General features: G+C 43.9%; 2 protein-coding genes across 2 annotated transcripts; one reads left to right on the top strand and one right to left on the bottom strand.

The window, feature by feature from the left end:
* Positions 1-1853: 1853 nt before the first annotated feature.
* LOC115738732 lies at positions 1854-5986 on the bottom strand. Its single transcript, XM_030671444.2, has 3 exons — positions 5026-5986; positions 2144-2213; positions 1854-1989 (listed from the first exon to the last, which is right to left on the bottom strand). The coding sequence occupies exons 1-3, from the start codon at positions 5984-5986 to the stop codon at positions 1854-1856; spliced, it is 1167 nt and encodes a 388-aa protein (XP_030527304.2).
* Positions 5987-8555: 2569 nt separating this feature from the next.
* Positions 8556-9747, top strand: LOC115738698. The gene has a single exon (XM_030671410.2). It carries the CDS (start codon positions 8697-8699, stop codon positions 9576-9578), a length of 882 nt encoding a protein of 293 aa, XP_030527270.1. The 5' UTR covers positions 8556-8696; the 3' UTR covers positions 9579-9747.
* The last annotated feature ends 1667 nt before the right edge of the window (positions 9748-11414 follow it).

The raw sequence follows: 11414 nt of genomic DNA, 5'->3' as shown, positions 1-11414 counted from the left end.
TATTTTATCGATGTTGTACTCGAATTCAGATGGTGCAAACATCTACTCAATAATAATTCATTCAATCACAACTTATTATTGAATAATTTCTAAAGCATCGTGATGTTTCGGCCAAATAGAATTGATCTCAGCCGCGCCTTGCATCTGCTTATCCAACTTTAAGTCCATAGTTCATCAAACAGTACATAGGATGTGAAACAATCTTTGAATTTCTTATCCTATCATATCTAGGTTAGAAATCTGGAAGACCAAACACAATCTATTTGTGTGATCGCGGACCCCATGGCTACGTTTGGTAGTCGGGATTTACAGTCGGGATAGGATTGGATATGATAGGATAAGAAATCTAGGGATTTGGTCATATACTATCCATCATTTGGTGAACTACAGATTTAAAGTCGGATATTCTCATATCCTATCATATCCTGCATTTGGTAGAAACCGTATATCAATATAAATGACATATATGCCCTATGTGATGCTATGAAATATTCCGATCTTATTACTATAAAAATAATATTCTCATACACAAAAAAAAAAAACTTGAAAATGTACACATTTTATTAGATTTTCAACCCTCTTTGCAAAAAAAAATAAATAAAATGAAAATAGAAACAAATTAGACAAGAAAGTTGGCTTTTATATGACGGATAAGAGAAATTCTATCCGACCTTATCCTACCCCCTCCCCTAGGATTTTTTTATCCGGGTTATATCCCCCTATATCCGACATTATACTATCCGGGACACCTACCAAACACGGGATAGGATAAAACATATCCTATCCCAAGTTTTATACGGACGACCAAACGCAGCCCATATGTATAAAACAAAAACAAAATATATTGGATAGTGAGGCATCATGCTCTCCTTGGGGTACTTCCAAAGGAAAGGAATTGGAAAATTACTTTTGATAATAGGGGGATACGGACATGATGAGCCGACTAATTACATATATGGGGCTTTGCAAACCTTGGTGCTGTAATCATATGAAAAGTTGAGGTGTCCAAGTTCCCGATTTCCCATGGAGTTGTCAAAAACGTGACATGCTGGCAAACCGTGCGATGAGTTCACCTCACGCGGCTAGCGAATTTTAAGCATCAGATCTAACGGTTGGAGAAAAGAAATTGGAATGCTATTATATGACACGCACATTTATTGTGTTGCCAAAGTTCATGAGTTGTAAATCAAGAAGATTGACCACGTTAATGGCACCTTCTATCGAGCAAGGGAATTCACTAGTCACTACCTACATGTACAGCTCCAACGAACTCGTCGCCTCCCGAGAATCGATTACGCTAATTCCATTTAGAACGAAGAAGAGAAGTAGCATGCTCTACCTAGGGTATTGATTGTATTCAACTTCTCTGTCGATATAAGTTGGAGTTCCTTCCATGAATTCGATACGTACATGGGGTCGCTCTTGTGCAAATGCAACCACCCCCATCCCCCCCCCACAAAAAAATTTGTACATTGAACTGGATCAGAACCTATCATTCTTGAGAAAAATCGCCCAAAAAGTTCTAAACTTATCGTATCATGGCCAATTCAGTGTTTTTTTTTTTTTTTTTGGTAAGGTAAGTGTGTATTGAATTTTTCAAAAAGCTAGGTACAAGTAGAAAAAACCGGGCACAAAAACCATGAACCATGAGTGGCACCATGAGTGCCAAAGAGGGTTCAACGGTGAACCGGTTGCAAAAAACATAGCAGCGTCTAGGACGCGTGCACCCAAGGCAAGGCCAACCAAAAGAAGTAACAAAGAGGCTAAACATGCAGCCGAAAAAACAACAGAAATGAAAGTACAAAATGAATCCAAACGCCCGGCAGCGGTGACAGTAGCATAAGGAGGCGGCATCAAGCGGCGGTCATGGATCCAGCAGGCACCAAGAAAAGAGTAAGGTCCAAAGAGGCGAGCCAGTAGACCTCGGGCGGAAGGGAGACAGCAGGTACAGTAGCTGTGGATGTGAGAGTGACCGGGTTGCATGAAGTCCTGAAAGAAGAACAACAACCGTCCAAAAGCAGAGGAGTCCAGGTTGCATTTTGAAGTCAAAAGCGGCGGTATCCGGGAGAGGAGAGAAGGATGCAGCATCGGCAGCGGGATCAAGTGTTAGTGAGGCTTCTAAGTAGTGGAGGAGAGGGCCAACAGGAGGTGATGAACCACGATGAGTCCAGTGGAAGACAAGTGCAACGGGAGCATTACAACTGCGAGAGAATCTGAATAACATAGCGGACAGACAGCCAAAAGCAGAAAGAAGAACCAAAATAAAAAGGGGTACAACAAGAGGGAGGGGGACACCAAGAACAAAAGGAGACAACAGACTCCAAGAAAATCGAAAAACAACAAAGAAAAGAGACCCGACGGAACTAACGAAGGACCGACAAACAGCTCCCGTAGAGTGTCAATACCATCCAAAAAAAACCAGAAAATTGGGGTAGCATGAGAAGAATCTGAGAAAGTGAGGCATCACCTGAACAACTAGGTGAAGCACCCGTGGAATGTGATGAGATCCCCTACGCCCTCATGGAGACCAAGAGGGAATATCAGTCCAACAGGAAGAAGTGGAAGATGAAACTAAAAGCCGAGCATCAGCGGTACATATTACGTGAAGGAGAGTTATAAGCCCCCATAAGGCGGGCGCAGTAGAAGCAGATCCACAATGCTACCAAGAAGGTACAGCAAGGTAGATATTCGGTAGTAAGGCTAGGAACGAGTATATAAGAAAGCTGGAGCATGGGTACAAAGGAGCCATTCAGCGATCTGCAAAAATGGTAGGAGACAAGCCCCAATTCCTTTGTAGACTTCTGTTGTAAGGGTGGTCACGAATGGGGGAAAGAGCGATCGCTTTGTCTTTAACCAATTTGTTAAGATGCAACATAATAGCCGGCGTAAAGAGAACTTTGTTGTGAAAAATAATATTATTCCTCTCCATCCAAATGATATGGCATAGGGCACCAAGGGAGAATCTAGCAATGCGGTGCCAAAAGGATTGGCTTCCTATATGTTGCTTAGCCCACCGAATGTGATCATCCCATGAGCGATTGCGCCAACTCAAGTTACAATTCGTTGCCCAGGTAGCTGTAACGCTGTGAGTTATATGGCATCCAAAATAAAGATGATTTACCGAGTCCGGTCTTTGTCGACAAAAGGCACACATACCACTATCAATTCTGTGATATCGGAGCAACAATACCTGGGTAGGCAAGCAATTATGGGATGCCAGCCACATAATAAAGGCGTATCGCGGTGCAAATGACTTGTCCCATACGAAGGAGTGCCAATGCAAATGTTGTCCATGAATTCGAAGAAAGTCCCATGTAGATGATACGGAGAACTGGCCGAACGAATGGGGTGCCCATGAAAATTTATCTTGCTTGTTTTCTACTAAGGTAGGCGAAGGCCCCAACCAATGTAGAATTCCATCTAGCATGGTAGAGGAGGACCTAGCTGTGAGGTAGACATAGAAATCCCGTACCGTCACCTCTGGAGGTATACCGGAGCGATATATGTATCCTGGCCGAAAATGCTTGAAGAGGGGACCATTATTATGCCAATGGTCGAACCGGAAGGATGTGGATAGTCCATTACCAAGTTTCCATTTGAATTGGAGGTAATAATCGGATCGAAGGTCTAGTATTTTCTTCCAAGCCCAAGAGCACACCCTGGGTATATTGGCTATCTAGAAGTTGGAGTTCTTCAGAAATGTAGAGTGTATCCATTTGTACCAAAGCGATTCTTTATCGGTGAAGAGGATCCAGATGTGCTTAAGGGTGAGTGCCGTATTGCAATCCACTAGCCTACGAATCCCCAAGCCCCCCTCATCCTTGGGGAAGCAAATATTCCTCCAAGACACCTTAGCCCCTCCAACCCCTAGGTCCGGGCCTTTCCACAAAAATTGTCTCAAGATAGTCTTAATCCTGTGTAAGATTGACTTCGGAAGAGTAAATACGGAGGCCCAATAAACAAGGATAGAATGAAGGACCGACTTCGGAAGTTGCAACCGACCAGCGTAGGATAAATATCTTTGGGTCCAAGACCGTAGTCTAGACGTGACAGCATTGACCAATGCAATACAATCCGACTTGGAAATCCTCGAAGAAATAACAGGGACTCCTAGGTATCGAAAAGGCAATGTTCCTTCTTGAAAGTTGAAGCATAGTCGGATTTGTTCCTTTAATGAATTGTCACCTCCCGAAAGGAAGATTTCGCTCTTCAATTGGTTCGGTGAGAGGCCCGACCAGCTAGAGAAAGTGTCTAGCCCCTCCTTTAATAACTTGATGGAGTCAAGATTTCCTTCGGCGAACAAAAGAACGTCATCAGCAAAGAACAAATGGGAGATCCGAGAAGACTTACATCGCCAATAAAACTTGAAGCCCGGTAGAATAGTCTTGGAGTGTATGATGCCCGAGAAGACTTCCATAATTAAGGTGAATAAGTATGGAGATAACGGGTCCCCTTGTCAAATACCCCGTGAACTAGAGAAAAAACCATGTAGCTCCCCATTAATGGCAATGGAAAACTTAGGGGTAGACACACATTCCATGATCAAATTGATGAGAAAATGTGGGAATCGAAAAGCCTGAAGAACCAACTCTAGGAAAGCCCAATCCACCGTGTCGTAGGCTTTGCGGAAGTCTACCTTGATGGCACATTTCGGGAGATATGGTACATGGTGAAAATCCGCAAACAACTTTTGTGCCAACATAATGTTGTCACTAATCCTCCTACCTTGTACAAAAGCCGTTTGCGACGGGGATACGATGGACGGCAATAGGGTAGCTATCCAGTTGGCTAAGATCTTGGTGATGCACTTGTAGATGGTATTGCAACATGCAATAGGCCGGTAGTCATGCGTAGCCAAGGCATTGGGGGTTTTCGGTACTAGGCATAAGATGGTCGCATTAATTTCTTTTATCAACCGCCCGGAAACAAAGAAGTCCTTAATAGCCGACACCACCGACGACCCAACAACTTCTCAAGAGGATATATTAAATTCCACATTAAAGCCATCGGGTCCTGAAGCTTTACCTTTGGCTAGAGAGAAGAGTGTGGCTTGTATTTCGTCCTCCGTAACAATGCGAGAGATGGACTCAATTTGGTCCTCTTGTAGTGTTCGACCAATAAAATCACGAATATAATGCACATTAGGCTGAAAGAGTGCAGGTCTTCCATTCAGCAATTCTTCAAAATGCCAAGTAATATGAGAGGAAACCCGAGCTGGTTCTATGAGGATCTGTCCAGCCGAAGTGGAAACCGAAAGGATATGGTTTCGGAGGTACTGCTTGTTAACCGAGTGGTGGAAAAATTTTGTATTCATGTCGCCCTCCTTAAGCCACCTAATTCTCGATTTCTGCTTGAAGAAAGCTTCCTCCTGGATTCTTAGTGAAGAATAGTTGCGGAGGCATTCCACTTCCCAATGTAGAAGAGTGTGATTGTTGAAATCAAGCTGCAAATCCTGTTGGATCGAAGCAAGATGTAGCCTAGCATGCTCGGTGCGTTCGAAAATGTCCGAGAACGAGCTCCTATTTAGCTGTTTTAGCCGGCCCTTTAGTAGCTTGAGCTTGCTACAAACAACGAACATAGGTGTACCACGAATAGGGGTTGCCCACACCTGCGCGACTATATCCAAGAAAGAGGGATGAGAGGACCAAAAGTTGAAGTATTTAAACAGCTTCTTGGAGGCGGGAGGGGGCATGATTCCGACCACCATGGGGCTATGGTCGGAAATACCGGGGGCTAAGAAAGTAGCCTCGGAGAAAGAAAACATGTGGTTCCAATGATCATTAATCAAGACACGATCAATCTTACGTTGCTTCCTTGATTCACCGGATGAGGTGGCCCATGTGAATCGGTGTCCAATATATCTCGGGTCGTCAAGGGCCGCTTGCATTAAACAATCTCCAAATTCATCAAACGATGGGATCCATGCACTAGAGCCACCCATCCTGTCGGAAGGTTCACGAATCCCGTTGAAGTCCCCGGCTACCATCCATGGCTCAACGCAAGCACTTAGTCGAATGAGGTCTGCCCAAAGAGCTCTCCGAGAGATGAAAGTATGATCACCATAAACAATCGTTAGGAGACACGACTTATTCATGGCAATGAATGAAAGGTGGGCATGTATCATCCGTGATGATGCCGAAATGGGTAGCATATCAATGACCAACGGATCCCAACCAATCCAAATTCTACCGCGATTAGAGAACTCGTAATTGGCTAGCCAACGCCATCCCGGTTGTAGAGTATCCGAGATAGCCTGAAAACGAGATTGCTTGACTTTTGCCTCCAAGATGCCGATGCAAGAAAGGCATCTATTCCTTATAAGTGCTGCAATCTCAGCTTGTCTAAGGGGGGCTACAAGCCTTCTAATATTCCAGATTCCTAAAAACATATTTACAAGGAGGGAGGAGGAGTGTTACCATTTTTTTCGGCCTTTCTTCCTCTTGGACTTACGTTTGGCGCTCTTGGAGGAAGAGGGGCTATCTCCATCATCAAGAGTAGGAAATTCCACAGCTTCGGCAATGACTGGTATTGGTAGAGCACAATCCGTGGCTCGCGATCTAGTAATTGGAGGAGATGGAGAGGATAAGTCTGCATCAAGATCGGTAGCCGCATCGCCGGCATTGCCATCCCCATTCTCAGATTGGGAAGAGTGAAGGGAAGAGGTCTATGAATTCTCAATTGAGTACATCGGTTGCCGCTATAGAGCAGTGGTAAGACGGCCTTCTGCAGTTAAGTTGTTTGAAGTTGCCCCACGTTGAGGTTGGTTCCGAGCTGCAAAGTCTATGCCTTGGGTCCGAGCAGCAGAGTCTATGGCATCAACCTGTGGTTGAGGGATAGCCACAGCAGGTTGAGGGGAATTCACAGCAGGTTGAGGGAGGGCCACATCAGGTTGGGGAGGAGCTATAGTAGGTTGTGGGGAGCTCAAGTTGTGATGAGTCTTCCTCTGGACCTGCTGCCACTCTCCTCTGTTTAAGGGTTGAGCGGAGACATCGGGTTGTTTGTCACCGAGAGCATCTACAGTGGCGACACAAGGAAAACCAGTAGTTCCAAGTTTGTAGCCATATATTCCACAAGAAGAGCAGGAGAGAGGCTTCCATTCATACTCTATTCCAATTGATTGCAGCTCACCATCCCACGGTAATTTGATACTATCAAGACGAGGCTGTGTTGCCTTGATTTCGACACACACTCGAGCAAAAGAGAGTCTCTTCATTCCCTCCGTTTGTGCGTCAACATATAGTGGATTGCCAATGGCACTCGCAATACAGCCAATTCCCGATTGCGACCAAAGAGATAGCGGGATGTCCTTCAATCTAATCCAAATCAGAAGGGTGTCATGAGCATCCTTTTTGAGTTTCAGTTTGGAGTGCCAACTTTGGAGCATCATTGTACAATTTTGAATTGAAATGTGACCCATGTCCAAGACTTTCCTCCGGAAAGAATCATCCAGAATATGGATGAAGTAGTAGCCACTATCATGCATACGCACATCCACAACTTGAGCCCCCCAAGTCTTCTTAATTACTTCTTCGGTGAGCTTGAAGTAAACTTTTCTCCCTACGAACCGTCCCACAACATATTGGTTCAGCAGGGGATATTCATCCGCCACAATGTTAGGCGTGATATCCACGATAGGTTCCCCATCCACCATTGAAGGTGCTACATAGGCAAGGTTATAGCCCTTTGTCATCATTCTAGCGACATTCGCCCAAGAGCGAGGCTGTGACTCCTTGGGTTTGCTCTTGCTCCTGCGGTCTCCACGATTTCCATCCATACTAGATTTATTTTGGCCAATTCAGTGTTGAACTTCTCAATCCGACCAATTTAGTCCCGAATGGTTTGACAATTTTTCGATATAGTCATTCCAGCCAATTGTGATCTATCGTTCTCATGGAGGATTTTTTAAATTTTCTTTTAGTAATTTTGTGGATTTTTTTTCTTCTTTGATCTTTTTTTTTTTTGTTTTTTCTTTATCCTTTCGCCCGTGGCCGGTCTTGGCGATGGCTGGCGACCGGCCACAGGTGAGGGCATTGCAACCCTCGAAGAGAAGGCCACAAGCGAATTAATAATAATAATTCAAAAAATCAAAAAGCTTAAAAAAAGAAAAATTCGTTTTACAACAGTGATTCCCCATCCAAAACTGAGGTGAATACTACATTGGAAAATCATCAAAAGCTTAAGATTAAATTGGTCAAATTGAGAAGTTAGAATTGAATCGACCATGGTACAATAGGTTTAAGACTTCTAAGAAAAATATCCCCATGGTTTTTAGTTGGACATTGCTCCCGTGGAGGGAGGTGTATTGTCAAGTCAAGTAACTACTCAATAAATCTCACATTATATGACTTGACAACTTCAGATTAGATCAAAATTAGGCTGGAGGAGAGCCAGCTTGGCGAGCCCACGTGGTGTCCCCTCTTCACTAGTAAAGGAAACCCACCATTTGCAAACCACCTCCAATTATTCTCGGATCTCGTCTCCCTCCCCCTCTCTCTCCCTTCCCCCCTCGTGCGTCTCCCTCTCTTTCTCTCTCTACAAACAGCCATGCAAACCCTACGTGTGAGTTGTCCTCCCTTTATAAACCATCAAACCAACCCCATCCTCTTCCTCACAAAAACTTCAAACTCTCTCTCATCTCTCTCCCTCGCATCTTCTTTACAAGAGCATCATCAAAGCCTGAGAGAAAGTAGAAAAAAATGGTGGGTGTGTTTGGCCGCTCCCTCTCCTTCCCAAACAAGAACCCGGCCCTCCCGAAACTGCCCCTGACCCACCACACCCGGTCCGTCAGCCTCCCCACCCGCTCCCACCCCTTGCTCTCCAGCCTCCGTGACCAGCTCTCCGGCCTTGACGCCTGGTCTTCCTCCTCTCCACCGGCTCGCCTCGCTGACGGCTTGAGCCGCCTCCGCAACGCCCTCGACTCTCTTGACGACGCCCTCCACCTCCCCCAAGCCCAAAGCCTCCTCCGCGCGAGCCCGCAGCTCTCCGAGAAGCTCCTAGAGGACTTCCTCCGCTTTGCCGACGCTTACGGGATCTTCCAGTCCTCGGTCCTCGCCTTCAAGGAAGCGCAGTCAGCGGTTCAGGTGGCCATAAGGAAGAAAGACGAGTCCAAGATCGCTTCCTACGTGAAGGCCCGGAAGAGGATCCACAAGGAGATGCGAGACCTGACGTCTACCGTCAAATGCGTGGCGAAATGCGGTATTCTTCGTGGTCCAGATCATTCCCCAGCGCCTGACGCGGAGCTTGCGGCCGGGATATTGGGCGTTGTCAAGGCGACAGCCTCGGTGTCTCTGGCACTTTTCAACGGCCTTGCATCGTCCTTTTCGGCAAGGAGGTCGTCATGGAGCAGCCGGTTGAGGATGTTGGAGAAAACGAAGGTCGACGAGCGGATCGAGGAGCTCGAGTGCACGGAAGAGAGGTTGTGGAGTTTGAGGAAGATGAAGGATGAGGAAGTGAGGGAGGTTTTGAGGAAGATGGAGGATTTGGAAGGCTACGTCGAGTGTATAGAGAGCGGGAGTGAGAGAGTGTTCAGGAGTTTGATCAGCGCCAGGGTTTCATTGCTTAACACTCTCACACTGTAAATATTATGAAGATGACCTGCCAAGAAAAAAAAAAAAAAGATTGATGAACATTGTAGCTTTTGATTTTGACTATATCAGATCGACAAGGTCAGCTTGAGTGAATCTAGTTATATACAAATCCAGATGTGTAATCAGAAGTTGGAATGAATATATTGTACAATGGTGAATCTCGTGCAATTTTTTCCTTTGCCAGAAGAAGAATTTTCAATTCATTCGAAAGAGAAGTACATAACTTCGATGAAAATCAAACAAAGCAAGTGAATCCGAAAGATAAATCAACTTGATACAACCTGTAGAGATTCGCTCATTCCACAAAAAAGTATCAAAGCACAATCGGCGGCCGATACCGAATCTCGTATCAACATGATGAGTACATGCCAAGATTTTGCTCTCCAAGAACTACAGCTTTGGCAAAAGACTGTGCGCACCTAAATTCGCATCCCCAGCACCATCACTGCATAAAAAATAAAAATAAAAATAAAAATAAAAATAAAATAAAAATAAAATAAAAAAAACAACAACAACAACAACAAAACACCAATAGGTTGAAAAGGCATAGATAACGCCTTATAAATTTCGGATCTATTTCTACATCGAAATAAAAGAACACTCAAATCTAAATCTAACTCTAGATCGAAGACCACACCTACGACCGATTGCTGAAGTAATAGAGGAGCTGCGCTCGACTATATGAAGTAAGTACCGAAGCCGAGGCGAACGAGCACGTCCAGAATAGCAAATTCTTCAGAATCCCGTGCAATTTGACATATAAATGCAAGCAATTTCTCGAGTTTTTTCACTCAAAAACTTTTCCGATGAAAGTCGATGGTTTATTACTAGTCTAGTTTTTATTATTATTATTATTATTATTATTATTATTATTATTATTATTACTGGTTTAGTTAGACTTCTTACAAAATCATAGTTTTCCTACGTTTGTAAATGAAAAATTATTACATGAATATAGTGTATATACAAAATTTGAATTTCAACCATAACGGTGGAGGGTCCTTTCAGATCGGTCTAGATTTTTTTTTTTTTTTTTTTTTTTTTTGGTCGGAAGATCGGTCTAGATTCGATTAGTACACGGGGTACGTTTTTCTCCAGACGAATGCCGCTTTAAATGTCCGAATGCCCCGGGCCTTGGATGTTCGAGCTTCCGACATCCGAGTTTATTAATGGTAGGCATGTGGCTCTCGTTTTTACCCCTGTGCGAAAATAGAACTAACGAAATCAAACTTTAATCAATGTTTGGAAATGACCAACTTTTTAATAATTTGTACCAGTTTATTAAAGTTATTACCGCCTTAGATAAGTCAGAATCGCTCGAAGGAATATTGGTAAGTGAGGCAAATTAGGTGGGAAAATTAACAACAAAGTTCAAAACATTTTGCAATTGTGTCAATTCAATCATATTCGATCAAAAAAAAATTAGTCACAAATCTTTTTTGTCAATTGAGTCATAAACCTTTTATATTTGTGTCAATACGGTCCAACCGGCTGACTTTGGCCGGATGGCGCTAACAAGACAATTTTTAATAATATTCTTTTTATTTTCTTATTTACTTTCTTCTTAGTTTCTTCTCCTTCTTCCTCTAGCCAATTGCCGGATCGGCGATCGGCCGCAGGCGAGGGCCGGTGAGGTTGACCTTGCCGGCCACTTATGAGATTGGCCTCGCCTAGATTTGTCGTCATTGTGTGAGCTTGGCCTCGCCTCCGTCCGATCGCCGGATTGGAGGAAGAAGTAGAAGAAAAAAAGAAAAAAAAATAATAAATAATAAATAGATTACTTAAAAATATAAAAATTATCATGTCAGCATCGACCTTCCAAAGTTG

The sequence above is a fragment of the Rhodamnia argentea genome, chromosome 2 (assembly GCF_020921035.1).
Source record: "Rhodamnia argentea isolate NSW1041297 chromosome 2, ASM2092103v1, whole genome shotgun sequence".
Classification (NCBI taxonomy): Eukaryota; Viridiplantae; Streptophyta; class Magnoliopsida; order Myrtales; family Myrtaceae; genus Rhodamnia; species Rhodamnia argentea.
This window is presented reverse-complemented; position numbering and strand designations above follow the sequence as displayed.

What these genes read in the sequence shown, in the direction of transcription:
- LOC115738732 (XM_030671444.2), bottom strand. Translation starts at nt 5,986, where the DNA reads ATGGTAGCCGGGGACTTCAACGGGATTCGTGAACCTTCCGACAGGATG. An exon ending in ACTCTTCTCTCTAGCCAAAG is followed by an intron (nt 2,214 to 5,025) that starts GTAAAGCTTCAG and finishes TATGTTATTCAG; the next exon opens with ATTCTCTCGCAGTTGTAATG. An exon ending in ATCGTGGTTCATCACCTCCT is followed by an intron (nt 1,990 to 2,143) that starts GTTGGCCCTCTC and finishes TTCTTCTTTCAG; the next exon opens with GACTTCATGCAACCCGGTCA.
- LOC115738698 (XM_030671410.2), top strand. Translation starts at nt 8,697, where the DNA reads ATGGTGGGTGTGTTTGGCCGCTCCCTCTCCTTCCCAAACAAGAACCCG.